This window comes from Camelina sativa, chromosome 5, assembly GCF_030686135.1.
Source record: "Camelina sativa cultivar CO46 ecotype springtype chromosome 5, ASM3068613v1".
Lineage (NCBI taxonomy): Eukaryota > Viridiplantae > Streptophyta > Magnoliopsida > Brassicales > Brassicaceae > Camelina > Camelina sativa.
In genome coordinates this window covers 12,859,609-12,887,394 of record NC_141884.1, presented here as the reverse complement: position 1 = coordinate 12,887,394, position 27,786 = coordinate 12,859,609, and the positions used below count along the sequence as shown (strand labels likewise).

General features: G+C 32.7%; 3 protein-coding genes across 3 annotated transcripts; 1 reads left to right on the top strand and 2 right to left on the bottom strand.

The window, feature by feature from the left end:
* The first annotated feature begins 7,020 nt into the window (after positions 1 to 7,020).
* LOC104789186 (ankyrin repeat-containing protein BDA1-like) lies at positions 7,021 to 9,078 on the top strand. Its single transcript, XM_019245273.2, has 3 exons — positions 7,021 to 7,657; positions 7,812 to 7,838; positions 8,239 to 9,078. Exons 1-3 carry the CDS (start codon positions 7,040 to 7,042, stop codon positions 8,962 to 8,964), a joined length of 1,371 nt encoding a protein of 456 aa, XP_019100818.2. The 5' UTR covers positions 7,021 to 7,039; the 3' UTR covers positions 8,965 to 9,078.
* Positions 9,079 to 11,391: 2,313 nt separating this feature from the next.
* Positions 11,392 to 13,199, bottom strand: LOC104786679 (peptidyl-prolyl cis-trans isomerase CYP19-4). Its single transcript, XM_010512124.2, has 6 exons — positions 12,712 to 13,199; positions 12,402 to 12,471; positions 12,251 to 12,298; positions 12,126 to 12,149; positions 11,851 to 12,033; positions 11,392 to 11,751 (listed from the first exon to the last, which is right to left on the bottom strand). Exons 1-6 carry the CDS (start codon positions 12,865 to 12,867, stop codon positions 11,537 to 11,539), a joined length of 696 nt encoding a protein of 231 aa, XP_010510426.2. The 5' UTR covers positions 12,868 to 13,199; the 3' UTR covers positions 11,392 to 11,536.
* A 12,778-nt stretch (positions 13,200 to 25,977) lies between these two features.
* On the bottom strand, positions 25,978 to 27,230 carry LOC147943670 (uncharacterized). Its single transcript, XM_087512311.1, has 2 exons — positions 26,463 to 27,230; positions 25,978 to 26,280 (listed from the first exon to the last, which is right to left on the bottom strand). Exons 1-2 carry the CDS (start codon positions 27,228 to 27,230, stop codon positions 25,978 to 25,980), a joined length of 1,071 nt encoding a protein of 356 aa, XP_087368437.1.
* Between the last annotated feature and the right edge of the window lie 556 nt (positions 27,231 to 27,786).

Sequence of the window (27,786 nt, the reverse complement as noted above, 5' to 3'; positions counted from 1 at the left end):
AAGGTACCATCATCACCTTCACTTGTAAATATCATTGCATTTCATATTGTGTTTTGTTGTTTTTGGTCTTGAATCCTCAATCCAATTTCTTTCACTCAGAGGACTGTGTGATTTAAGTTTGGGAGAGGGTTTGAGACAGCATTTGATGTTGTGTTTTGTGTTCTTATTTCAAATTTTTATCATCATCATGTTAGCACTTGCATAAGCATCTAAGGCATAGAAAAACCATAAAAATTTGAAAAAAAAATTGAAAAAAAAATCTTCATAAAAAAAAGAGTGTTCATGTAGTTTGCATTGCATATTAGGATCTTGTTTAGCATGTTTCATGTAGAATTGTATAATATTTGTATTAGGGATCTATGATGAGTATAACCTTGTTAGCTTGCTTAATTCACTAGACTAGGATCAATGCCCAAGTTATTAGTACTTTGATGCTAGTTGAGTAGTTAGAAGCATAAGATTGAACCAAGCCTTGAATTCTTGCATTGCATTTGGTCTAAATTGAAGCATGTTGTGATTTGAAACCATTTCCTATTTATAAGAACCTAATATTGACTTTTAGTTATCAATATATGCATTGCTTTAAACTCATGGATACCATATACATACTTGGATCATCTTTCTCCTTTTTACCACTCTTGTTGATCCAAGTAGCTGATTAAATCATTAAGATCAGTTCCCCTACCCCTAAACCAAACCTTCTTTCAAGCCTTGTTTATTCTTGAGTGTGTGAGGCCTATTTTTTGGATTGAGCTTGGTAGAAAGTGTTAGGTTTGAACTGACAAGAGTAAGACCTTGTGTAGTTCTAGTTTGCATTTTTCAAACTAGATAGGACTAGGTGGTTCACTTGTTGGGTTTGGGACTTGGCAGTTTTGAAAAGAAAAGAAAGAAAAGAGAAAGAAAAAGGGTAGAGTCTTTAAGAGGAGATTGTGTTTAAGCAAAGTCTAGTGAAAGGATGGGAAGAAAAGTGTTGTTTAAGATGGTTCTAGTTATGAAAAGAAAAGAAAGAAAAGAAAAGTTTAGCAAAATGCTTATATGTCTTAAGAATAAGAAGAAAAGAGAACCATAGCAAATAAGTGAGAATCTCCCATCCCACTAGAAAGATCAAATAAGAAAACATCTCCTAAGACTTGAAAACCAAAAGAGAAAAAAGGGTTAAAGAGAAAAGAAGAAATAAAGGGTAGCACTAGGATCATTTGGGTTTAGATTGCTAGGATAAACACTTTGGGTGCCTTTGGGTAGACAAGGTTTTATTCTTGTATGTGTCTAGGTGTTCTTACCTTTAGCATTCTTCTAAAGCTCAATCCATTTTCATGAGAGAACCTTGATATTGACAAACCCTACTCTAAAAAGAGACCATCTTTGTCTCAAAACCCTTTATTACTAAGCCAAATGAGTTTAAGCATTGCATAGAATTGATTCATGTTCTTGATTAATGAATGTTAAAGGAAATGGTTGATTTGACTGCATGTGGATATCTAAGGCTCAAATCAATAAAGGTTGTGAAATGCTTGTCTAAAGTCTTTAATTCCAGCTCATTCAACTTGCATCATAGTATTAGTAACTTGGACATTGATTCTAGATGGTCTATTTGCAAGCTTTAGGAGCTGAGATCCCACTTTCAAACCTCACTTACCTTCTTATGTCTTGCTTATTTGCTTGAGGGCAAGCAAGGACTAAGTTTGGGGGTGTTGATGTTCATATATTTTACCTTGTTTTCCCTTAGTATATTCACATCTTTTGCATCTTTTGCTATCCATTTTAACCATTATTGCATAAGCTTTAGGACAAATCATGCATTAGAGTTTAGTTGCATTGCATTTGCATCTTTTCATGCATAAACAAGTGATTTTGGAGCTTAAGGGGCATGGATGCAATGCTGAGGAGAAGTGAAGCAATCATGAGGAGAAAGCAAGAGAGTTAAGGCTGAAACAACAAAGTCCGGAGTCCAACTCGACCGCACACTCGACCAGACACTCGACCGTGTGCTGAGGAGGACTCGACCGAGTGGAGATTGCATGAGAGAAGCCAGCTCGACCAAGCCACTCGACCGAGCACTGGTCGAGTTGACCGAGCCGTTGACTACTTTGACTTTTTGTATTTATAGGGCTTCCACCTCCTCACGTATATAAGGCCTTGTACCTGCAGCCACCAAAGGAGTCCAGCTTTTTAGATATTCCCTAAACCTAGTTTTTACCTTTTTTAGCTTTATTCCTTTTGCATTTTTATTTTTAAGATCTTGTACTTCCTTAAGAAAGAAGACTAGATTCTTGTATTTTGTTGGTTCTATAACTTTCAAGATATTGAGAATTTGAGTTTCATCCTTTCATCAATATTATAGATCTTTGTTTCATCTTCCTAATAATGCAAGTTTCAATATTTTCTGGGTTTTTGACTTTGTTCACCATGTATTGTTGTGAGTAGTTTCCTTAGGATCTTGAGGATGGGTTAGGATGGATTGATGTTGTGGTTTATGTGATTTGGTCAAGCTTGATTGTTGTATATCTCTTCTAGGCTAGATGTTCTTATTGCTGATCCTATATCTGAGAGGGTAGGATCTGATTTCAAGCTTCTTAGCATCACACCAATGTTTAAGAAGCACAGATAAGGCTAGATCTAGAGCTTACCATTAGGCTTGCTAAGAGATTAGAGGTCTTGTTTGGTTTGAGATGTATTGCTTAATGCCTGCTTGTGTAGATTCTTTACTGTGTGAGAACAAGTCTAGAATTGCATAGGTTTGATTGTTTCTTGACCATGAGAGTGGGAGAAACTTGTCTTAGATTTATATGTCTAGAGGTTAGCTCAAAGTTTGCTTGAGATTTGTTGACCAAGTTAGATAACCACAATGATTAGTTCATCCCATGAATCCATCCTCAGGACCTTCCTTGTTTATTGATATTTTAGTCTTAATCCTGTTGCTTGCTTGTTGTTTGATTTGACTCTTGTGTTGCTCTGTTTTTCTAGCATTGCTCTGTTTTCCGGATTTAACCAACTCGACCTCTCACTCGACCTACACTCGGTCGAGTGCTTGCTCGAGTTCATCCCCAGAACTCTGGTTTATGATTTGTGATTGTCCTGTTTCATTCCTATTCCATTCTAGTTGCATTCATTTAGTTTTCAGTTCATTACCTGTCTTGCATTAGTTCATTAATAGTAGTTACTATTTCAGTTCTTGCTTCACTACTGTTTCAATCATTCAGTTTCATTTGCATCTAGTTCTTAGTTCTTGTAGTTTATTTTCTGCATTTTACATTTCCATCTTAGGATTGTTAGTGACAAGCAATCTTTACATTTGTCTTAACTTATATTCATATGCACATCTTAACTGTTCACAAACACTCATTTAGGATTGATACCTCTTATACTGCAACAGCATAAGGGGAATTGAAACACCCATCCATCATTCTATTCATATCTCACCATTGCATACATCATCATTCACACCACATACAAAATACTTGTTGCAACATATCTTTATATATATATATATATATATATATATATATGTATATATATTTAAAGATTAGGCCAATGAATTCAATATAATGTAGGGTTGTTTTTGTATAAGTTTAGTTATTGTAGAATTTTTTAGGATATTCTTTAGGATAACTACGTGTATCCTAATTGTAAAATTATCTCTATGATTTCTTTTATGTTTTTGAATTATGGATTTTTTTTGTTTGGACAATTCCTTTTTCTTTGGAATTACAAAATTGTATAATTTACAACATAATAATAAGATTTTATTATTATTTTAATAATGTACAACATAATAAGATTTTGACACATATCACGATCTTATGAATTAGTAACTTTTATAACATAATAATAAGATTTTACTATTTTAATATTTTATTATTTTAATAATCTACAACGTAATAAAATTTTGACACATATCGCAATCTTATAAAGTAGTAACTTTTGAAACCATACTTTATATAATAAGATAACTATTATATTGTTTACTAAAAAAAAATTGTGTACTTTTGAAATATTAAATAAGGGATACGTAAAACTGTAGTTGCAAGTTTTAGTGCTTGTAGCTAATTTCACAAGTTTGACAACATGTATACCCCTAAAATATGGTCTCGAATATGGTTCATTCAAGTTATTGGACAACAACAATTTTCGAAATTAAATTATCTTCACCAAAAGTTTAAGTGGCTCATGGTTGTGTATATATATATAGCTAATTCTATAGCCAATAAAGTATTTAATGGAAAAAAACACATATGGTATCAACAGATCCATTCTAAACATCTCAATTGAATTATTTATTAATTGTTTTTTCATATTAAACAAAAATCTTAATAGTATTCCACCCCATCTTAAGTATCTTCATCAAATTAAGTTTTTTCATGAATTTAATTTATAGATAAGTAATATTTGATTACAACGCTGTCAATACATTATAATTATTAAGATATGAATTAAGTTTTAAAACAAAATTATTAAGAAGAAGATAAGCAAAACATAAGCAATATATGAACAAAAAGTTATACGTGTTCACATTTACTCGGTTTGGATCCTCTCTATGCTACAAAATCGTGAGAATATCATCCATAAAGACTCAACACCTTTACGTGGTGGGAGACGGAATCCTAGAGACTCAAAAAATCCCACCACATCTTGTCGAGGGCCTTGATACACCATGTAACCTTCTGATAGAAGAATTAAGTCATCAAAAAGATCAAATGTTTCTGGTGCAGGCTAAAGAAGTGCCATGAGAACAGTTGCATCCATTAGGTGGACAAAGTTTCTGATGCATTTCACAATCTGGAAAGTTGTTGAGCTATCAAGACCAGTAGATATTTCATCCATAAACAACGTTTTTCTTGGTCCAACAATCATCTCTCCTGCATTATATATATAGGTCAGGTTTCACAGTTAGCATAACAGAGCTGGTGGATAATTAAGTGTGAATAATAATAAATGCATGCCAACCATCATGTGTTTCTCCTATCATCTTTGTGTGATTTTGTTTTTAATTATTTTGACAACAATAATTTTCGATATTAAATTATCTTCACCAAAATTTTAAGTGGCTCATGGTTGTGTATATATAGCTAATTAGTAATTAACTATAGCCAATAAATAACAAGTTATTGGTCAATAACAAAACATATTTATACCCCACAAAAGAGCTAAAAATATTATATTTTGATAGAGTCATATTACTTAAAAAAAAGTCTCTAATAAAAACATGAAAAATCTTGTAGTTTTTATATTAATTAATATTATGTGTTTTGGATCGAATACTGAAGGTATCTTCAATACAAATTGCCCTAAATGCAGATTGGAGATAATAAACGATCTTGGTCCTGGTCGAACTCTTCAATATGATTGCCATTCTAAGAACAACAATTTAGAAGTTAATATTTTAGAATTCAAAGCCAATAAAACAATTCTTTTTCGGGAGGATGTATTCAAAAAGACGATATGGCGTTGTGTCTTGAAACAAGGTTTGTGGATGAAGTATTCTCACGATTTTGTAGCATACAGAGTGAAAGTGCATCAGAGTTCTGACGATGACAAGATGTTTGTGATTAGCTGACATGGCATGAAGTGCTGATGTGGAGAAGGATTGTTGGACAAGATGACGAGTCATGAGATTTGGAAGGAAGAAGCATATACTCGAAGATATTGAGAATATATCTCGTTAAGGGAATAAAGATGTAATATCTTTGGGGATCAAGGATATTTCCTTTTTGTTAGGATGCACAAAGATTTAGGTTAGAGATCTTTGGTGCAAGTATAAAAAGACTAGGGCTAGCCACGAAAAGAGCTAACAATCGTGGGTAGAAAGTTGTGAGATTTGTAACCTTCTTCAAACATTTATAAAAAGGCTTAGAAGGTGAGTGTGTTTAACTCTTTTAAATCTACACAGGGTGTTGCTTTAGATAGATAGGAGAGTGAGTTTTTATTAAAGTTTTGTAAAAAACGAGAGTTTTCATATAAGATTGAATAAAAAGAGTTTGCTTGGTGCGTTTCCAAATAGGTTATTTGTGTGTGTGTTCTCTGTACTTTAACACAGAGGATCCAAACCGAGTAAATGTAAACAAGTATATTCATGGCGTGCCAAACTTGATGGGATTTATTTGGAGAAAAATTCAAAAGGTCTGCCGAAGCTTAAGCTTCCATGGATTAAAAAGTAATGTGTTTTCCTTTTCCTATTTTTCCTATTTTTGTAAATTTATTTATTAAATTTTTTGAATTATGCTTTATCATGGCTTTTGGGAGTTTACATATCTTGAAAACTCAACTGATTCATCAAGATGTTGGAACTTATTTTTGACAAAGTGGCTTTGACCACTTTTTCAGTTTCAATGAGTTTTCCGGTGAAATTGTATATTGGAATTAACGGATCGATGGAATCGTCGCTGCCAGCACTACAAAGTTGTGTATTAGAAGTTTTAGAACATCAAGAAACAAAGGTCGTTTGAATTAAAAAAATTGAAAAATTAACGTCATGAAGTTCATAAGTTGTGAGGTATGACGAGTCCCTCCAATGAAAAGCTCCTGGTACAAAGATGTGATCAGAATCATTCGTGTGTTCATCTGCACGTCTCTATCTCTCTCTTACAAATGAAATTCAACGAAGCATCCTTTTTGTAACGTTTATGTGTTATTCATTTTGTCTATAGTTTGGTATGGAGGCAAACGTTAATCATTCACAGATTTGACATCATATTGTCAAACAAAAAAAACTTGATGGGTTCTTTTCGACCACATTGATGTGGAACCTAACTAAATTTAATATAGGAAAACTCCATGAACTCGTTTTGAAAAAATATTAGTCTAGCTAGTTGCCACCCACATGGTTACGAGAAGGCAGAAAGATATGGTCCTAAGGATTTAAATGCAACATTGTCAAAGTCCTTCACGTGGAACATGAGTGGTCTGATGATATGATAACTAAAGTCTTTAATATGCCAAGGTAGTTGATTGGAGAATCGTGCGTTAGTATTTAGGCAGGAGTTAGAGGAGCCAAAAAAAAAACAACTGTAGAGGCAGCAGAAGCTAGCTTGGTTGTGAAGTTATGTCCGTCGTTGTGGATGTCATCGTAGCTCGAGATGAAAATATGTTTGAGAAACTGAAGAAGGCGGCTCAAGACGGGGATATAGGAAAGCTTTACGAGTTGATAGCAGAAGATAAAAACATTTTAGATCACTTTGATAAAATGGCTTTTTGTGAGACACCACTACACATTGCAGCTGAGAAAGGGCAAACTCATTTTGCCATGGAAGTAATGAGCCTTAAGCCGTCGCTTGCTTTGAAGCTAAACGTGTCAGGTTTCAGCCCTATGCATTTAGCCCTACACAACAACCACAGTCGAATGGTGAGAGGGTTTGTCGCAATTGACAGCAGCTTAGTCAGCATCAAGGGAAGAGGAAGGATTACTCCTTTGCATCAGGTGGCTCGAATAGGTGATGCAGAATTGTTGAGTGAGTTTTTGTTTGCTTGTCCTTCTTCTGTAAACGATTTGACGATTAAGTGTGAGACCGTTGTGCATATTGCTGTGAAGAACCACCAGATTATGGCATTTAAGGTTCTATTGGGATGGGTCAAGAGAGTAAACAGAGAGGACATCTTGGACTGGAAGGATGAATATGGTAACACAGTCTTCCATATTGCTACATCCATAAATCAAACTGAGGTATATATATATATATAGCTTTTGGATCTGCTAGCTATTCTAAACTAATTTTATTATTAACATGCATGTGAGAGACTAATTTGCTTTCTTTTGATTTGGTTCTTTCTAAAAGCTGTATATATATTCAATATATGTAAATATTCAATTTTTGCAGGTCATGAAGTTACTGAAAGTTAGAACAGTTTAACAAGATTGAAGCTTTCAATGTTTCATTTCTGCTTAACTTACAAGAGAGACTTTACAAGTTTATTTATATCTAAAACCATAAACCCTAGATGCATTCTCGATTCCTCTAGAGTCTTCTGCCAGATGTCATGATCTTCTTGAACATGAAGGATCAAGCGCTGCAAATCGATTTGACAGCTTGAATGGCTCCGTACGATCGACAACGACAGGAGTCTTCCCTTTTCTTTTGTCTTCACGTGAGATAGCCGTTGCAGAGAATTGAGCCACATTGTTGGACTTGATTAATTGGTTGGGCCTGGGCTTCATCAAACTGTCTTGACCCATTAATTCTTTACCTCTCAAAGTGCTGTCGTTTTGTATTGACGAGGGAACCAAAAACTCTGGTTTTGGTGTAGGTCTGCTATCAAAACATGAACTTTGATGGCAAAACTGCGATGGACATATATCAAACTCACCAGTCTAGAGCTTGTTTCCCTGAAGCAAGAAGAATATTTCATAGTGCTAAAGAAAAACTAGTTTGTCGTTCCACAACGACGACTCTTGCAGAATATTTGAGCAAAGATCTATCATTTATTGAGAAACAGAACACTCTCTTGGGGCTGAACAATTTCAGCATCATTAGAGACACTTCTCGAAACACTAGCAACCGCCACGAAACAATTCTTGTGGTGGCTACACTGATGGTCACAGCTGCATTCACGGCTGGTCTCTGTCCTCCAGGCGGATTTTGGCAGGAGAATGGCGGTAGGCACAAGGCTGGGCAGATGACAATGCCTTTCGAGTACGCCTTCTCTTTTCTTGCCCTCACAGGATTTGCCTTCTTATCATCTCTATACGTAATCCTAAATCTCATAATTGGACTCCCCATGTGGAAGTTAATCTATGGTTCAACGGCGGCTTTAGGTATCGCTATCTCTGCATCGTACGCCGTTATATTCCCGTCTCCAGGAACCTACTGGATTTGGCATATCTCAGCGTTCATCTTCGTCTGTGCATTCCCGTTGATTATATTTTCCATGTTGTTTGCTATTTTCAAGGCATTCGTTGTTCATAAACGTCGCCGGCAACAGGTAGACTTCCCGGCGAGCTGCTTCAGATCATCTCATAGCTATCGCTATTGAACCGTGAAGCCTTCAACTGTTATCTATATATCTCGAATCATGCCTGCTTTTCCATGGAGTTAATTATTAACTAGTATTTACTATGTTCATACATGCATGTGAAAGAAATAAAACAAAAGTAATTAATTATGTATCATGATTCATGAAGGGCTCTTTGTATTTGTTGTAAAAATAATTTTCGTAAAATAGCCTATAAGAATGTTTTATAATCACTTCACATGGAGAATTCTCTTTTAACATACATATTCTATATTATGATTAACTAGATGAATGACAAGAGATGAACAGGTGATTGAATCGTTTGTCCTATTGGTTATGGGGACTGAGATGCATGATAAATCACTTGGCCCGGTGTGCTTCAGCTTGAAAGTCTCATCTGCAAACTTCTGACCATAGATTGATTCTCCACCCATATCGTCTCTGTGTGATTTGAAGTCACCTCCCTAGATCATAAAGCTGGGAGTGGGAATGATTCTATGGAATTTGCTTCCCTTGTAGTGTAGAGGTTTCCCACTCTTCCAAACACCTTTCTCCCCTGTCAAAAATTAAACATTTTATCACAACCCCGGGTTCCAAAAACTTCTTTTAAAAAAATGAAGCTACACATTGTTGAAACATTGCAAAATATCTCCATCATGTATAACAACTGTTCATGCATGAAGAAAGATATTGGCACACTCGTTGAAGTGGATTTGCCGACGATCGACATTTTCCACTAAGTTTTTTTTTTTTTTTTTTTTTTTTTTTAAAAAAAACTTTTCTATTAATATTAGTAATGATAATGGGCCTACCACTAATGGGCTCGGCCTTGGAACTAATTACAAAGGTCCAGCAGTTACAAAAAAGAGAAAACGGCGGTCGATGCCTTCGCCGGAAAAACGATCGGATCCTGCTGAATGACCTGAAACAGAAGCTTGAACAGGAACGCCGGTGGTTGCAGGATCCACGGCTTTGCGGCGGATACACCAAATCGAAACCCTTGACATCCGCAACCAAACTCTGTCTCAGGTTCTTCTCCGGTGTACTGTTTGACCCGCTACAGATCACGACAGCGGATTCAAGGAATCAAGGAATCAAACCAGCGGATTTGCCGACGATCACGACAGCGGATTTGCCATGGAACGTTGGCTCGTCGATGATGCTCTCTACGTCACCAAGCTGTTAGAGGATTACTCCTTCAAGTGTCCACGCCACTGGACAGATGTAATAGAACCATAAGCATCACACTGGAAACAACTGAAGTACCAAAACAAATACTTTAACCTGTTTGTTTTGGTACTTCAGTTGATTCCAGTGCGGTGGTATGGTTCTATTATATCTGTCCAGTGGCGTGGACACTTCAAGAAGTAATCCTCTCACAGCTTGGCGACGTGGAGAGCATTCGACGAGCCAACGTTCCATGGCACGCTGAAGATACACTGATGTGATTAACTTTCATATATCTTTTGGCCCTTTTTAAATAGTACTGTTACCGTTTTACGAGTAGAATTGAATTGTCACGCATTTGGAGTTGTGCATGCATTTTGGGACAGGTATTGTGGTTGTGCCAATGTGAAACACTCACCAACAAGTAACCTAACAAAAACTCAAAATTCACCTAAATATTTGTTATATCTTTTCAAATCCCACATGGAACCATGTTAAATACATGTATTTCCTAACCAAGAAAATCTTTAAATATACTTCAATATCATTGAAAATTAAACCTAAGTTTTTTCTATAACAATGGAATTCAAATAAAACTTTCAATTCAGTAGCAAATGGCAATCTTATGATTAAATTTATGGACATCAACGGCTTTAACCATAAAAAGAGGGTTCCTTGGTGAACATCTCCTATATACGTGAAGTACGTATTTGTAGTCTCAAGATCAGAAAGTGTAAAAATTACTTACTTTGCAAACAAAAGCTGGTTCAAATAACATATCATTAATTTATATATATGAGCTACTTTTCAGACGAAATTTCTAAGGCAGCTAATTGGGAAACTATATAATGTTAGATTAATCATTGTTTAGGGTCTCTTTTGGTTAAGAAAACGATAGGCATAATCTTGAATTCTAAATAAGTTGACTAGTATATATGAGTTCTGTTTGAAAGGGAGAAATCTAGTCTATGATCAGTAAGTAGTCACTAAGTGTCACCTTGAATGAACACCTTAAGAGGACACTGAGTTTCTTCTTGAATGGAGCACTCAAACTTGAGTTGAGTAGAGAAGAGAAGCTGAGATGATGTTGAAACCCTTGACATAGGGTTCAACTCCTTTTTAACTTTACCAGTACTCCACCAGGTTGGTTCTGTAAAGGTGATCAGAACAGAGTTTGAAGTCCTTGAGATACATAGTTGCGGACTCTACTTAAGGATGACCATACCATTATTCTGAATTTCTTGACATTCCCCAACAACACCACCAGAAAATCAAAACAAAAGCAAAAACTCTCTCTATAAGTCAATATTAATGAAACCAACCTTTGAAACTTAAAAGTGATTCTGTTCTTGTAGCGTTTGGGACATGTTTACATTATAAACTAACTCGCATCCTGAAGAAGAAGAAGGGTTTTTGGGTATACGGTTTAGAGAGGAAGTTCTCCACTGTCTGCAATAACGACTTTGCTCTTAGGAGTTCCGCTTTGCTTTCCTTCAGCTTCAATCTTGTAGACAACATCCATTCCTTGCTCCACTTTCCCAAACACCACATGCCTTCCATCTAACCAGCTTGTTTTCACGGTTGTAATAAAAAACTGTGAACCGTTTGTGTCTTCTCCCGAGTTAGCCATCGAAAGCAAACCTGTGTCACGATTCACATATCAACCATCAGGTCTTCACAACAATTTTATGACACTCGCCAAACTTGGCTTAAAAGAGAAGGAAGAAAACGATAAACAACCTGGCCCAGTGTGCTTCAGCTTGAAGTTCTCATCTGCAAACTTCTGACCGTAGATTGATTCTCCACCCATACCGTTTCCGTGTGTGAAGTCACCTCCCTGGATCATAAAGCTGGGAATGATTCTATGGAATTTGCTTCCCTTGTAGTGTAGAGGCTTCCCACTCTTCCCAACACCTTTCTCCCCTGTCAAAATCAAATGATATTATCTCATCGTTTGCATTGTAATATTGAAACAAGATTGTGCATAATATAGAGTTTATATGGTGAAAGTATACCTGTGCACAGAGCTCTGAAGTTTTCTGCAACAAGGAAAACACACACACAATCAAGAATTAATCCCTTGGATTTAACATAGTCTAGTAAACATGATCAAAAACTTCAAAAACCATAACTATTTCACCTGCAGTTTTAGGAACTGCCTTGCCAAATAGTCCTATAACAACGCGACCTGCGACGACATAAACAGAACCAATCAAACATCAACGCAAAGCTAAGAATCTGTAAGCTGAAGAACAACATTTTTCACTAAAGTTCAATGGAATCATATATACCAGCGGATTTGCCGTCGATCTCGACATCGAAGTAAACCTTGTGAGTAATCTCTTTCAGATCTTCTTTTGCCTAAATTGAAGAACAACCACAAATTGATTCAAAAATCAACGGAGATTTGAAACTGTTGTTACTTTACACATTTCAGAAACTGTGATCACATCATCGTTCTTAAGTCCAGAAGCCTAACTAAGTACATGTGTGTATTAGATAACAAACACTTAGAAGCTCTCTTTAAACAATCTGGTGAATTCAATTTGTAGATCTGGATCATTTGTGGCCAGATTCGTGAGGGTATTAAGCAATGGTTACCTCGATTGAAGCTACGGCTCCGAGAAGGAGGAGAGTTCCAAATAGAATAGAGCTTGCTCTCGCCATCTTCGTCATCTTCTTCTCAATCGAAACAGAGTAGTAAGTAAGTAAGTAAACGATCGATTGATGATGATCACACTTGAACGAAGCTAACATGCGCCGGAGTTGTTTCTTGGACTTTCTTAGTGGGTTTTCTTGTGGGCTTTTTACAGTTTGTAATTTGTAAATTAGTGAGAAAATATGCAAATCAAAATATACTTTTAATTAAACAATTTATTATTCATGTAAAGAAATTTTTTTCCTCAGAATTCATCATCATGAAACTGAAAAATCTGAAGTGTATCTATCTGTGGTTTTCCACAAAGACAAATGACTTTGTTGTGAAAGGCACTGAAACTCTACTTTTTTTTTTATAGTAAGGTGTAGTAGCTAGTAGCTACAAAGCCTACAAGACTCTTGATTTTGTATTTTGCTTCCTACTTTTCATTAACCTACTTTTTTTCTTTCTTTCTATGTTGATATATCTATATGCTTATTTAAGCAACCCTTTAAACAAATAACCCTATTTCATATAAAATATTACACAAAATGCCACTATATTTTAATACAAAATATAATAACAGAATTTTAATATTAATTTGTTGTAACCTGAAAATGATTATCCAAAAAATAGCAATTATTAATTTATTAGATTATAAAAAAATTATTAATAAAATAATCTCGAAATTATTTAATAAAATAATAATAAAATTATTTCAAAATTATGTAATAAAATAATTAAACATATTCTATTTATTGTTTCAGAAATCTTAGGAAACAATAACAAACTATTTAGAAAATTATAAAACTTAAATTTATTTATAAAACTAAAATTAAATATTTACATATCTAAATCATTTAATAATAACAAATATATATATTAAAATTAGGATACAACATTGTTAATATTTTTAAAATATATCTATATACTTATTTAAGCTATATTGTTAAAAAATTAACCAGTTCTGATGTGACATATTACGAAAATGCTATTATGTTTTAATTATTCTAATAACTAACAAAAGAAAAGTTTAGATTTGTTTACAAAATAATAAAACTCTATTTATTGTTTCATAAATCTTAAGAAATAATAACAAACTATTTAATTGACTAAAACTGTGACAACCCGTCTCGCGGACCCCACTAGCCCACCGCTAGCTGCCCCAATGGACCGTCTGTGGACCCCACTAGCCCACCACTAGCTGGCCCAACAGACCCTAACCTGGCCCTGCAGGGCATCAATCATAACCCATCACTGTGGATATCCCAATCCACCAGTAGGTTATTGGTGCGCCAGGCGTTCCTCGAACCCTGGTTCCCATCCTTTAACAACCTTCCCACAGGACAAGTTGTCACCAATTGATCTGCAGGTCAATTGGTGGCAACTTGTCCTGTAGGAAGGCTGTTAAAGGATGGGGACCAGGGTTCGAGGAACGCCTGGCGCACCAATAACCTACTGGTGGATGTGGATTTCCACAGTGACTGGTTAGGATCGATGCCCTGCAGGGCCAGCTTGGAGTCCGTTGGGACGGCTAGCAGGGTCCACGGATGGTCCATTGGGGCAGCTAGCGGTGGGCTAGTGGGGTCCGCAGGATGGGTTGTCACAAAAACTTAATTGTTTATACACAATATTCACTATATAAACAATACTAAGTGTATAATATTGATAATATACATAACCTAATTGTAATTTTCACCTATAAAATTAATATACAACATGTTATACCAATAACTTCAATTTGTAAATTTGGTATATTAAGATCTCTAAACACGATCACATCAATTTGTAATACCAAATCACGGGTCGATACATTTTTTGTTGGATTTTTTTGGCTTTACCGAATGTGTATAATTAATGAATTTGATATTGCACCAAACCAAAATAGTAGTACCAACTACGGATCGAAATCAGAGTATGACTTTAAGTAAATTAAATATATGATTTTATGTATAGAATTAATAAATTTTATATTATTATTTTGTAACAAACAAATCCAAATTTACATAAATATTTCCTTACGATTAACGTGTATTTATGAGTCGGGTAATAAAACGGGTAATGAGACGGGTAACGAGACGCTCAAAAATTAAATTAATATCCGATACTCGATCACTATTCATAGATAATATAATTATTATACCCTTCACTCGACCCTAAAGCTGCGGGTACCTTTTTTTGGGACGGATACAACCGAAAAACGGGTCCAATACGGATATCGGTAGTAGTTTCCAGGTTTACCTATTAGTAGTTTAATATGAATCAAAATTCACCATAAAATACTATATTATATAATATGTAAATAAATGATACAACATAAACATAATATTAACAAATAACAAAACAAAAAAAATTCTCCGCGCTACCAGCGCGGGTTATTATCTAGTAATATATATCAAACTGAAGTTTTTAGTCATGTCTATTCCTATAATTACCGTTAAATGTTTATCTATATTATGTTACTTTTCTATTATTGTTGTGCATATAAACATGTGATATGTTTTCTTGAAGAAGAATTTTTATATTATCGTTAAAAGTGTTCTATATTAATTTATCTTTCTAACCGTACTAAAATACAATGCTAAATTTCATCTCATTCATACTCTTTTTGTTATATCTTGGTAACAACTATTCAAGTTTTTATATTCTTAATCTATATATAATAGCAAACTCTTTTTTGGATGTCAACTTTTATCTAACGGATGAGATTGTTTCTATTATCTCATCTTACGGTTTAAAATTATTAATGATCCCAATAATTGCAAGTTTTTTTTTCCAATAATCGTATTTCTTCGTCGTACCTCCATCTTTTAAAAATCACACATATTAAACCCTTTGTTAATGATCTCAAAAGTTGCAATGTTTCGGTCCAACAATTTTGTTTCTTCGTTGCACCCCCAACTTTCCATGTTGGCACCCGTTAGTTTTCACACCCTTTTGTTTTACACATGTTTGTTTATATAAAGTTGCAATGTTTTGATCCAACAATTGTGTTTCTTTGTCTTACCCCTAGCTTTCAATGGTTGCACTTGTTAGTTTTCACACCTTTTTGTTTCACACTTCTTTGTTTTCATATTTTTGTTTTTATATATATACAGATTTTTATGGACTTTGAAAATAGTTTTTTTTTCTTTGAGTATTATTAATGATCACACACTTTGTTAATGATCTCAGAGTTGCAAAGTTTTGGTCCAACAATTGTGTTTCTTCGTTGCACCCCCAGCTTTCCATGTTGGCACCCGTTAGTTTTCACACCCTTTTGTTTTACACCTCTTTGTTTATATAAAGTTGCAATGTTTTGATCCAACAATTGTGTTTCTTCGTTGTACCCCTCGCTTTCAATGGTTGTACTTGTTAGTTTTCGTACCTTTTTGTTTCACACCTTTTTGTTTCACACCTCTATGTTTTCACACTCTTTGTTTTTATAGAGGAATATTTGCATTCTAACACACTTTTGAACCACCACACACTTTTCTTATAGTGTTTTATTTTCTTACCCTCTAACTCTCTCTCTCCAAACACATTACTTCTCAACACACATCTTTCTTTTATTTTTTATTTTTTACTCTTTTTCCAAATAATTTTTATTTTATTTGTTTATCAAAGTCCCTTTCTTTGATATATGTGTTTGAATAATCTTGAGTAGTGGATAACAAAATATATATATATATATATATATATATATATATATATATATATTCCTTAGCCACATTTATATCTTTTAAAAATTTTGCATTTTGATATATTTATCATCTACAAAATCAAATCTAGATGCTTATATGTTTATGATTATTTAGTTTCATGTTCAATATATATAATATCATCCATAAAATCTTTTTCATATGTTATTGATCATCAGTTTTATGTTTTCTAGTAAAAAATCTTCAGATTTGGCTACATTTGTTACAATTACTATGAAATTAAATTTATGATCTAAAACTTAGGATTTAGGGTTTAGGGTTTAGAGTTTTAAGGTTTAGGGCTTAGAGATTTAGGGTTTAGAGTTTAGTATAGGATATAATGAACGGTTTCATGCTTAGGTTTTTAGGGGATATGATGAGGTTAAAATTGTTTGGTAGTTAACAATGACTAATTCACCAAAACACAAGTAGTTTTAGTGGACGTGTATAATTTAGCGTCCATGTGGACTTGATTTTATGGACATGAAAGATTAAAATTGTTTGATAGTTTACCATGACTACTTTACTAAACCACAAGCTGTTTAACTAATTAGGTATTCATATGTTTTTTTTTCTCTGGTCATCCAAAATAAGTATCCATCTATGCATGTTAACCATCCAAATAATAGCGAACAACATCAATTAATTTGGAAATTTATAAAGAATGTAATGCAAGAAGTCAAAATTTGAAAATTTATAAAGAATGTAATGCAAGAAGTCAAAATTTTGGACTAATTTAAGGTTTAGGGTTTACAGGTTGGGGTAGGTCAATTTCATGTTTTATAGTAAAAGATCTTCATATTTGACTACATTTGTTAAAGTTTCTATGAAATTAAATTTATAATTATGGTTTATGATCTAAGGTTAAGGTCTAAAGTTTAGGATTTAGGTGTTAGGGTTTAGGGTTTAGGGTTTAGGATTTAGAATTTAGAGGTTTAGGGTTTAAGATAGGATATAATGAACGGTCTCATGCTTAGTTTTTAGGGGATATGATGATGTTAAAATTGTTTGATTGTTAACAACAATTGTTTCACCAAAACACAAGTAGTTTTTAGTGGACGTGTATAACTCATCATCCATGTGGATTTGATGTTAGAATAAGTATCCACATAAGTATCCACAAATAAGACATTAGTATCCACAAATATGTATCCACATAATAAAAAAATTTTAGCATCCACATAACAATTAACAAATATTCAACTATAATTAGATAATTGAGTATTCATATATTTTTCTCTGATCATCCAAAAGTAAGTATTCATCTAGATATGTTAACCATCCATATAATACCGAACAATTATTCAAATATAAATAGATAATGTATAACTAATCAGTATCCATAGCACCTCATCCACATGATGTCATCAAATTTTCATTATACAAACCTAGTTTTTAAGATACAAATACAATCCGCTCCATACAAATTAATGGACACCAATTTTGTAAAGAATGTTGTCCACATAAACAATACATAATGAATACCATTAGAAAAACATTCTTATTGGAAACAATGCATTAATAATGCATTATTATGTTAATTAGGCACTCTTATGTATCCACAAAAAAAATATTCATAAAAACGTATCCACAAATAAGTATCCATAAAAAAATATCCACATAATAATTTACAAATATTCAACTATAATTGGATAATATGTAATACAATTATTCATTTTTTAAATATAGTAAAATGGATCTTAAAATGTAGAAAAAAATAAAATTATAATGAATCATAAATACAAAATTGAAAATATATATCATAATAATTGAATAAAATGATTACAAAGAGAGAAAGAGATAAACAAGAAAAGAAAAAGAAAAAAAAGTGAAGAATAGAAAAAAATGGACAATTCTAGTTAACACTTGGTTAGAAAGTTTCAATCTTTCTGCTTTTCCAAGTGTTTCTAGCACAAAAACCAGTGATATAATTCTCAAATCTTTCTTTATCAGTTAAGAACAACATCAATGAATTTGGAAATTTATAAAGAATCTAATACAAGGAGTCAAAAATTCTTCAGTTCATGTTTTCTAGTAAAAATTCTTCAGACTTGGCTATATTTGTTAAAATTGCTATGAAATTAATTTTATGATTATGATTTATGATCTAAAGTTTAGGATATAGAGAATAATAAAAAAAAACATGCAATGAAAAAGAGAGAAGGAAAATAAGAGAAAATACAAGAAATGAAGAGAGAGAATAATGAGAAAGGAGACAAAAATATTTGTATTTTTTTGTTGCTTTTAGTAAGGGTATAATAGTCATAAAATTAATGAATAGTAGAAAATATGATGCAAAAAGTGCTATCTAATAGCAAAAAGTGTGTCAACTGAAAGAAGTTTTAGATAAAGTGTGATATTGTGCAAATCTCCCTTTTATATATATACAGATTTTTATTGACTTTGAAAATATTTTTTGTTCTTTGAGTATGATTAATGATCTCACTCTTTGTTAATGATCTCAAAAGTTGCAAAGTTTTGGTCCAACAATTGTGTTTCTTCGTTGCACCTCCAGCTTTCTATGTTGGCACCTGTTAGTTTTCACACCTTTTTTTTTTGTTTTACACCTCTTTGTTTATATAAAGTTGCAATATTTTGATCTAACAATTGTGTTTCTTCGTCGTACCCCTATCTTTCAATGGTTGCACTTGTTAGTTTTTGCACATTTTTGTTTCGCACCTCTGTTTTACACCTCTTTGTTTATATATATATACAGATTTTTATGGATTTTGAAAAAAGTTTTTATTATTTAAGTATTATTAATGATCTCAAAAGTTTCAAAGACTCGTTCCAACAATTGTGTTTCTTTGTCGCACCCCCAACTTTCTATGTAAGCACCCGTTAGTTTTCACACCTTTTTGTTTTACACCTCTTATTTTATATAAAGTTGCATTGTTTTGATCCAACAATTGTGTTTCTTCGTCGTATCCCTTGATTTCAATGTTTGCACTTGTTAGTTTTTGCATCTTTTTGTTTCAAACGTCTTCATTTTCATATTTTTGCATCTTTTCGTCGTACCCCCATCTTCAAAAATCGCACCTATTAATTTTTCACATTTTTTTTCACCCCTCTATGTTTTACATCTTTATATTTTACACCTCTTTGTTTATTATATATAAACTTTTATGAAATACAAAAACAAGTTTCGAATTTATTGTTTTCTAAGTATTTTTTAAACTTACAAGTTAATAAATAAAATCATAGATTTATATGTTTATATATTATAGCAAACTCACTTTTAGGGGTCAATTTAAATATAACGGATGAGATTATTTTTATTATCTCATCTCACTGTTTAGATTGTTTAATGATCTTAAAAGTTGCAATATTTTGATCCAACAATTGTGTTTCTTCGTCGTACTCCCAGCTTTCAATGTTCTCATTTGTTAGTTTTTGCACATTTTTGTTTCTACAAATAAGTATCCACATAATAATTTACAAATATCCAACTATAATTGGATAATATGTAATACAATTATTCATTTTTTAAATATAGTAAAATAGATCTGAAAATGTAGAAAAAAAATTATAATAAATCATCAAAACAAAATTGAAAATATATGTCATAATAATTAAATAAAAGGATTACAAAGAGAGAAAGAGATAAACAAAAAAAGAAAAAAAGTGAAGAATAGAAAAAAAGTGTACAATTCTAGTTAACACTTGGTTAGAGAGTTTCAATCTTTCTGCTTTTCCAAGTGTTTCTAGCACAAAAACTAGTGATGTAATTCTCAAATCTTTCTTTATCAATTAAGAACAACATCAATGAATTTGGAAATTTATAAAGAATATAATACAAGGAGTCAAAAGTTCTTCAGTTCATGTTTTCTAGTAAAAAAATTTCAGACTTGGCTATATTTGTTAAAATTGCTATGAAATTAATTTTATGATTATGATTTATGATCTAAAGTTTAGGATATAGAGAATAATAAAAAAAATGCAATGAAAAAGAGAGAAGGAAAATAAGAGAAAAGACAAGAAATGAAGAGAGAGAAGAATGAGAAAGGAGACAAAAATATTTGTATTTTTTTGTTGCTTTTAGTAAGGGTATAATAGTCATAAAATTAATGAATAGTAGAAAATATGATGCAAAAAGTGCTATCTAATAGCAAAAAGTGTGTCAAGTGAAAGAAGTTTTAGATAAAGTGTGCTATTGTGCAAATCTCCCTTTTATATATATACAGATTTTTATTGACTTTGAAAAGAGTTTTTGTTCTTTGAGTATGATTAATGATCTCACCCTTTGTTAATGATCTCAAAAGTTGCAAAGTTTTAGTCAAACAATTGTGTTTCTTCGTTGCACCTCCAGCTTTCTATGTTGGCACCCGTTAGTTTTCACACCCTTTTGTTTTACACCTCTTTGTTTATATAAAGTTGCAATGTTTTGATCCAACAATTGTGTTTCTTCGTCGTACCCCTAGCTTTCAATGGTTGCACTTGTTAGTTTTTGCACATTTTTGTTTCGCACCTCTGTTTCACACCTCTTTGTTTTCATACCTTTTTGTTTATATATATATATATAGATTTTTATGGATTTTGAAAAGAGTTTTATTATTTAAGTATTATAATAATCTCAAAAGTTTCAAAAACTCGTTCCAACAATTGTGTTTCTTTGTCGCACCCCCAACTTTCCATGTAGGCACCCATTAGTTTTCGCACCTTTTTGTTTTACACCTTTTAGTTTATATAAAGTTGCATTGTTTTGATCCAACAATTGTGTTTCTTCGTCGTATCTCTTGATTTCAATGTTTGCACTTGTTAGTTTTTGCATCTTTTTGTTTCACACGTCTTTATTTTCATATTTTTGCATCTTTTCGTTGTACTCCCATCTTCAAAAATCGAACCTATTAATTTTTTCACATTTTTTTTCACCCTTCTATGTTTTACATCTTTATATTTTACACCTCTTTGTTTATTATATATAAACTTTTATGAAATACAAACAAGTTTCGAATTTATTGTTTTCTAAGTATTTTTTAAACTTACAAGTTAATAAATAAAATCATAGATTTATATGTTTATATATTATAGCAAACTCACTTTTAGGAGTCAATTTAAATATAACGGATGAGATTATTTTTATTATCTCATCTAACTGTTTAGATTTGTTAATGATCTTAAAAGTTGTAATATTTTGATCCAACAATTGTGTTTCTTCGTCGTACTCCCAGCTTTCAATGTTCACATTTGTTAGTTTTTGCACATTTTTGTATCACACCTCTTTGTTTATATATATATATATATATATATATATATATATATATATATATATATATATATATATTATGGACCTTGAAATTTTTTATTATTATTTAGGTAATTAATTGTGATTTCTATTTTTTCATAGATTTATCTTTTTAGTCAATTTGGTTGGTTGCAGTTGCAGCTATGAGCTCTTTCTCTCTGATTCTCTTATTATTTTTTATAAATTTCGGTAGTAAATGATTTAAATTTTATTCTATGTGAATATCTTTTAAAATTGATTATCTGAGTATGATTCAGTAAACCTAGATTTATATATCGTTAATATTATTCTCTTATTGTCACTGAATCGATTTTTCATTTTATATATATAACGAATATTTTATTTAACTAATTTGGTTAATTCATCTTAGTCATTATTTATGACTTTTATATTATACAGTTAAAAAATTACTAAAAAAATTTTACTCGAAATATGAAATTAATAATGTTAATCATTTCAAGTTTTCACTTTCCCGTGCGTTAACGCACGGGCCGACATCCTAGTTAAAATAAAAACAAAACAAAAAAAATTGTGTAGGAGAAAAAACATCTTCAAAAACTTAAACTAATATGTAAGAATAGTAATTCTCACTAAAAAACAGGAATCATAATGTATAAATCGTAAATCTAACTTAGAAATGGGAAATCTTAAAGTCTTAAACAAAACTCTTGTGTACGAGAAAAAATATTAAGAATGAAAACTAGAAAAGATGATAATTGCACAACAAATATAACTAGCCCTAAATCGAAGCCTTGATATTTTTTTTCCTTTGAATAATTAATAAAAATGTAAGGAAATAGGGGGAAGTAAGATCAAAAATCCAACTCTCCGTTTGTTAAACTAGCGGTTGTATACCAAATCAAGCTTTTCTTCAAATGGTCATGTAATCACTTCATTTTACTAATTCTAATCGCATGTATAAACCATGCACTTATTTGAACCACTCGTTTCAACCGTTTGTTTATCCATATACAGTATATGTGTGGTGTGATTAATAAAATTTTACGTCCTAACAGTTTCTCAATATAGTAGTTCCAATCAAAGCCGTAAGTTTAGTTCAATTCATAATACAATAATGTTAATATGGTTTTGAATCTTTTACGAAAGACATACAAAAAAGTAGGTCACCATAATTGACCAGTTACCACAACATTGTCGTGGTAGTGTCACTAAGACGACAACGACATCACCCAAAAGTTCCACCTCTCTCTCTAGTCTCTACTAAACATAATCATCGACTCGTTGCGTCATTTTATTTTCCATATTAATTTTAAGACACTAATTACTTGACGCATGTCATCAGGCCAACATGTTCTTCGAATATTTACAAAATTCTGACATTATTACATGTTGATCCACTTACTTTTGAAACATTCGCTTTTCATCCGTAATCGCTGGAGAGCCTTTCACACTCAAGTACTCATAAAAAAAAAGTCATTACATTTTAATATAAAACAGACTACTTTTCAAAAGATAAAACATCTGCGTTATCTTTTGACAATTGAAAGTTTTTGCAATCCTTATAAAGACAACTAATCTTTCACTTTGTTCTAATTCTTAAGTTATTCGCATGATATTTTCACCTCGGAGTGATATATATATACTCAGAAATTTACCAAAGAAAACATCTCTGGTAAAATTGCGGTAGATTATGAATTTGCTCACGTTGAATATACTTATATTTAGAATCATCAACATTATAAGTAGTTCAAAAATAAAATAAAATAAAACTATCTAAACACGTAGAACTATGTCATTTTTTTGAATTTACAGTTAAAAACCTAATGAACTAAAATATATTTTCATAAACCGCATATTAATTGAAGCTCAAGTTATGGAATATAGGCTATATAGCAATCGTTAGAATTAGGGAGAAAAGTTTCAGCGATCTGTTTCGCCGGATTTACTCGAGTTATAAAATGAAAATATATATAGTGATCGTTAATAGATTCTAATGCATTAGTGTATCAAAAAAGATGAAACTTAACTGATTCTACTTTTTTGATAGGGGTTTTTTCTTTTGTTTTGGTATTGTGTAATTTGATCACTGGATAGTGGAAAAGTATATAATTATAAATAAAAAAAATTAAGATGCTCTGAAAGAAAAGAATAATATAAGAAAGTAAGGGTCAAATCGAATACCTTTTAATTGGAATCGACTCCTGTCTTGTGGTGTCACTTGTGGTTGTGGAGTCATCTGTGGTGTCGAGGGATTGAGTCTCAATACACATTTCTCTCTTCCATCGATCAAGTAATAATCCTCTGTTCTACGTCTCATCTTTGATTGACAAAAGAAAAATCAACGTGTCATAATTCTATTCGAAATCGCATGTCCAGTCCAGTGTCGTCGGAATCTCTCACTTTTGGGTTATTGCTATATATGATCGTACACCCATTTCACATTCATTAACTCACTAATCTAAAATAGTAACATTTTCGTACTTGTAACTTTTGCTATTCTATCACTTTTCCAACGTCCAAGTCAAAAAACAAATGCTCCAAAAAAAATTATATAAGATAATTTAGTATGTGGGATAAATTTTGGAGTGGTTGTCATTTGTGAATATTTTTACTTTTCTTGACAAAATTTTCTGTTGAAACATTGATCGTTGATAATAATCCCAATCTCCTCTCCCACTCTTTGTAGGCTATCCCAATCACTAAGGATATTAGTACAAGCTAATTAGGTTACATGTCTTAATCCTGTCAACTATACTTTTAAACGAAAATTTTGGCTTATAGTATTCACAATGGAAAAGAAAAGGATTATTTACTATGAATTAATGATCATTGATTGCGTTTATACTGTTCTTAATTTTTCCAAACATAGTCATTGTACCATACCTACTACACTCTCATAATAAAACATGATATAGTTGAGAACTCTTTTCCATGCACAGTTAGCGATGTTGAGACTTGAGAGTCGTTATATCATGATATTTCATTGTTTTAATAAGTAATTGTATGAACGGTACTTTTTGAAACTAAATTTACTAGTTTATAGTATTAAAAATAGATGAAAACAGAATTTTAGTGTTAATGCTATTTTATTTATGTGCAGTTTATCTTGTTGATAGGATGACATCTTCCAATATGTCTGACATGTATTTTGCATAATTTAATTTTGATAGAAAAACTGTAAAAAATGACTATTAACCATTTGATTAGAGATAATATATGAGGAAAAATTAGTATTGGAATCAAAATTTATTGATTTATAATTGGTCAGTTGAAACAAAATTATAATTGAATTAAAAGCAGCCAGTATTCCAATGATCAATGTTTGTTTGTCCTTAATTGGCCTGAAAATAATAAACTATTTTGTGATAATAATGATTGGTCATTGAGTAAATTTCCTTTTCCTAAAGGGGAAAGACAAAAGGAGACCTTTGTGGCTGAGAGAATATAAAAATGTGGAAGATAAAAGTAAAACAAAAAAGTATGTTTTTTTCTTCTTCTTCTTCATTATTATTAATAAAAAGACTTTTTGAATGAGAATGACACAAGAAAGCATATAAATGGTGGTGGTGGAATTTATAAAGGGGTTGGGGCCTAATCACTTACTCATGCTTTTATTCTTTACCATATCACATCCATCTAATCTCTTAAAAGTAAAATTATATCACTGTCTACCACTGAATATATGCTTAATTATAATTAAGTTGACTTGTCTTTCTTAATCATTCCTATTATCTTCAAACTATACGTCTCAAAATATTTAAAATTAAATTTCATTTTTTAAATCATATTTGTATAAAGTATCAGTAATGATGTAAAATTAAATCATTTTAACTTTTTCTTAAACAACAATTTCTACCATAATCATCATGTTTGCTTGTAAAACATCTGATCACAATTTATGTAGTTTAGTAAAGTTGTAACATTGCCAAATAAAAATAGATACCCAACATTTAAAAATGACAAAAGACCTCGATTACTACAAATTAAATGTTTTTTTATATAACTAATTACTACAAAGATGATCTCTCTTAAGTGATTTTTTGTTTTAACACTGCATAAATTACTGGTTCAGTACAGTCAAATGGCCAGTCTTGTTTATCTTAGTTTTATATTTGGTTGAATGACCCTTCTAGATGATTGTTCCACTGTTTGTCTATTTCATCCCCTTTAGTGTCTTGTGATAATTTAAAATTTTAATTGTCAAACATTTAATCATTTTTTTTTTTTGAATATAATGTTAAATTAAATTCAAGAAAAAATAAACTTTTTTACAATGCAGAGCAAAGCCTTCTGTTTTTTAAACTGTTTCTAAAAAAAAAAAAAAAAATTAGAATGCCATGGGTTTAATTAGATCGAGCAGCGAACCATGTTTGAATGGTATCATCCCCACCATTGCCTATTGTGCTGAGCCTGTTACGAACGTTTTTGTCAATCAGCTTGACTAGCTTCTCCACCGTAGATGAGGGTTCACCATGACGTCGAGCATTCCTCTCTCTCCAAGCAGAATGGAGGGTGTTCTGAAAAGTATATGCAGTTATGAACCTCCGTTTCTTGTCAAGCTCATTTCCGTCCAGCAGATTCACTATTTCTCGCCAGTTTGCAGTGTATTTATTCAATAGCAGACCTTTTGTGAGCTTCTCCCACACCTGTTGAGTGAAAGAGCATTGAAAAAGAGGTGATCACGCGTTTCTAGGGGGTGGTTGCAGAGGGTGCATGAGGGATTGAGGTTTGAGCTCCATTTTTGCATTCTGTCTCCAGTGGATAACCTGTTTTTTAGGACCAGCCAAGTCAGAAAACCAAATTTGGGTGTGTAATAGGGGAACCAAACCGCTTTGTAGTGAGCCATATCTGGTTGAGCCATGCGAATGAGAGACCAGGTCTCCTTTGTTCTGAAACGGCGACGAAATGTATCATTTTTGCCCTTCCATAGTGCGACATCTCGCTCTGTGTGTTGGAGCAGTTTGTGTTTTTGTATTTCCTCTTCGACTTGGTTTAGGAGAGCTTGTCGATGTCTCCGCTGCCTATGTGTAGCCATAACCTCTGCCATAGTACTAGTTTGTGAGACACCAAATGTAATAAAACCTCTGTCTCCGAACATATCATGAAGCCGTCCCAGAGAGCACCAATTATCGAACCAAAACGATGTAGCAGCACCATTTTTGACCTCCACCCGATGAAACTGAGTTGCTAAACTCCTATACTTCAGAATCTTATTCCACATCCAAGAACCAGTAAGGGAATGTGATCTCTCTGCCCAAAGGGAGCCACTTCGAATGAGGTATTTGTGAACCCACTCCACCCATAATGAGTCTCGTGCAGATAATACTCTCCATATCAGCTTCAGAACACTCACCTTGTTTGCTTCTTCCAAGGACCGCAGGCCTAAACCACCTTCCCTCTTAGGCATACACACTTCATTCCATGCCACCTTTGCTTTCTTAGGATTCAGGGCAGGGCCAGACCATAAGAAAGCAGAACACAGCTTATCAATGTCTCGGATACAAGCTCTTGGGAGTCGAAAAGCAGCTGTCCAGAAGTTGATTAAGCTAAATATAACTGAGCTCAACAGTTGAAGTCGACCAGCGAAGGAGAGCATCCTAGCGGTCTAGGAACTGATTTGAGAGCGGATCTTTTCTAGCAGTGGGAGGTAGTCCGCTGCAGACATTCGCTTGGGGAGAAGAGGCAGGCCGAGATACCTAACTGGTAGATCACCCGATGCAAAAGGAAATTGTCGAAGGATTTCTACCGTCTCCTCCTGAGGTATCCCTGCCATGAACAGAGTCGATTTCTCAAGACTAATATGTAATCCGGAGTGAGTTGCAAAGTCATCAAAAACCTCCAAAACTCCTTGAATTGATTGCTTAGTCCCATTAGCAAACACCATGAGATCATCCGCAAAACATAGGTGAGTGAGATTCAGCAGTTTACAGTTAGGATGGAAATCAAACTTCTTGTTCTTTGCTGCCATATCAAGCTTAAGAGACAAGACATTCATGCAAATAACAAATAGATAGGGGCTCAGTGAACATCCTTGCCTCAAACCTCTCTTACTTCCAAAATAACCAGCCAATTCACCATTAACTTGGACTGAAAAAGAAGCAGATGTTATACACGTTCGAATCCATTGGACAAATTGTTCCGGAAATGCGAGT

Bases quoted from the DNA above. Each gene is read 5' to 3' on its own strand.
- LOC104789186 (XM_019245273.2), top strand. From the start codon at position 7,040: ATGTCCGTCGTTGTGGATGTCATCGTAGCTCGAGATGAAAATATGTTT. The intron at 7,658-7,811 runs GTATATATATAT...CAATTTTTGCAG, and splicing joins CATCCATAAATCAAACTGAG to GTCATGAAGTTACTGAAAGT. The intron at 7,839-8,238 runs GTTTAACAAGAT...GTTTTGGTGTAG, and splicing joins AGTTACTGAAAGTTAGAACA to GTCTGCTATCAAAACATGAA.
- LOC104786679 (XM_010512124.2), bottom strand. From the start codon at position 12,867: ATGTTAGCTTCGTTCAAGTGTGATCATCATCAATCGATCGTTTACTTA. The intron at 12,472-12,711 runs GTAACCATTGCT...TCTTCAATTTAG, and splicing joins GAGCCGTAGCTTCAATCGAG to GCAAAAGAAGATCTGAAAGA. The intron at 12,150-12,250 runs GTGAAATAGTTA...TCCTTGTTGCAG, and splicing joins GGCAGTTCCTAAAACTGCAG to AAAACTTCAGAGCTCTGTGC.
- LOC147943670 (XM_087512311.1), bottom strand. From the start codon at position 27,230: ATGCTCTCCTTCGCTGGTCGACTTCAACTGTTGAGCTCAGTTATATTT. The intron at 26,281-26,462 runs GTTTGGTTCCCC...TTCACTCAACAG, and splicing joins ATATGGCTCACTACAAAGCG to GTGTGGGAGAAGCTCACAAA.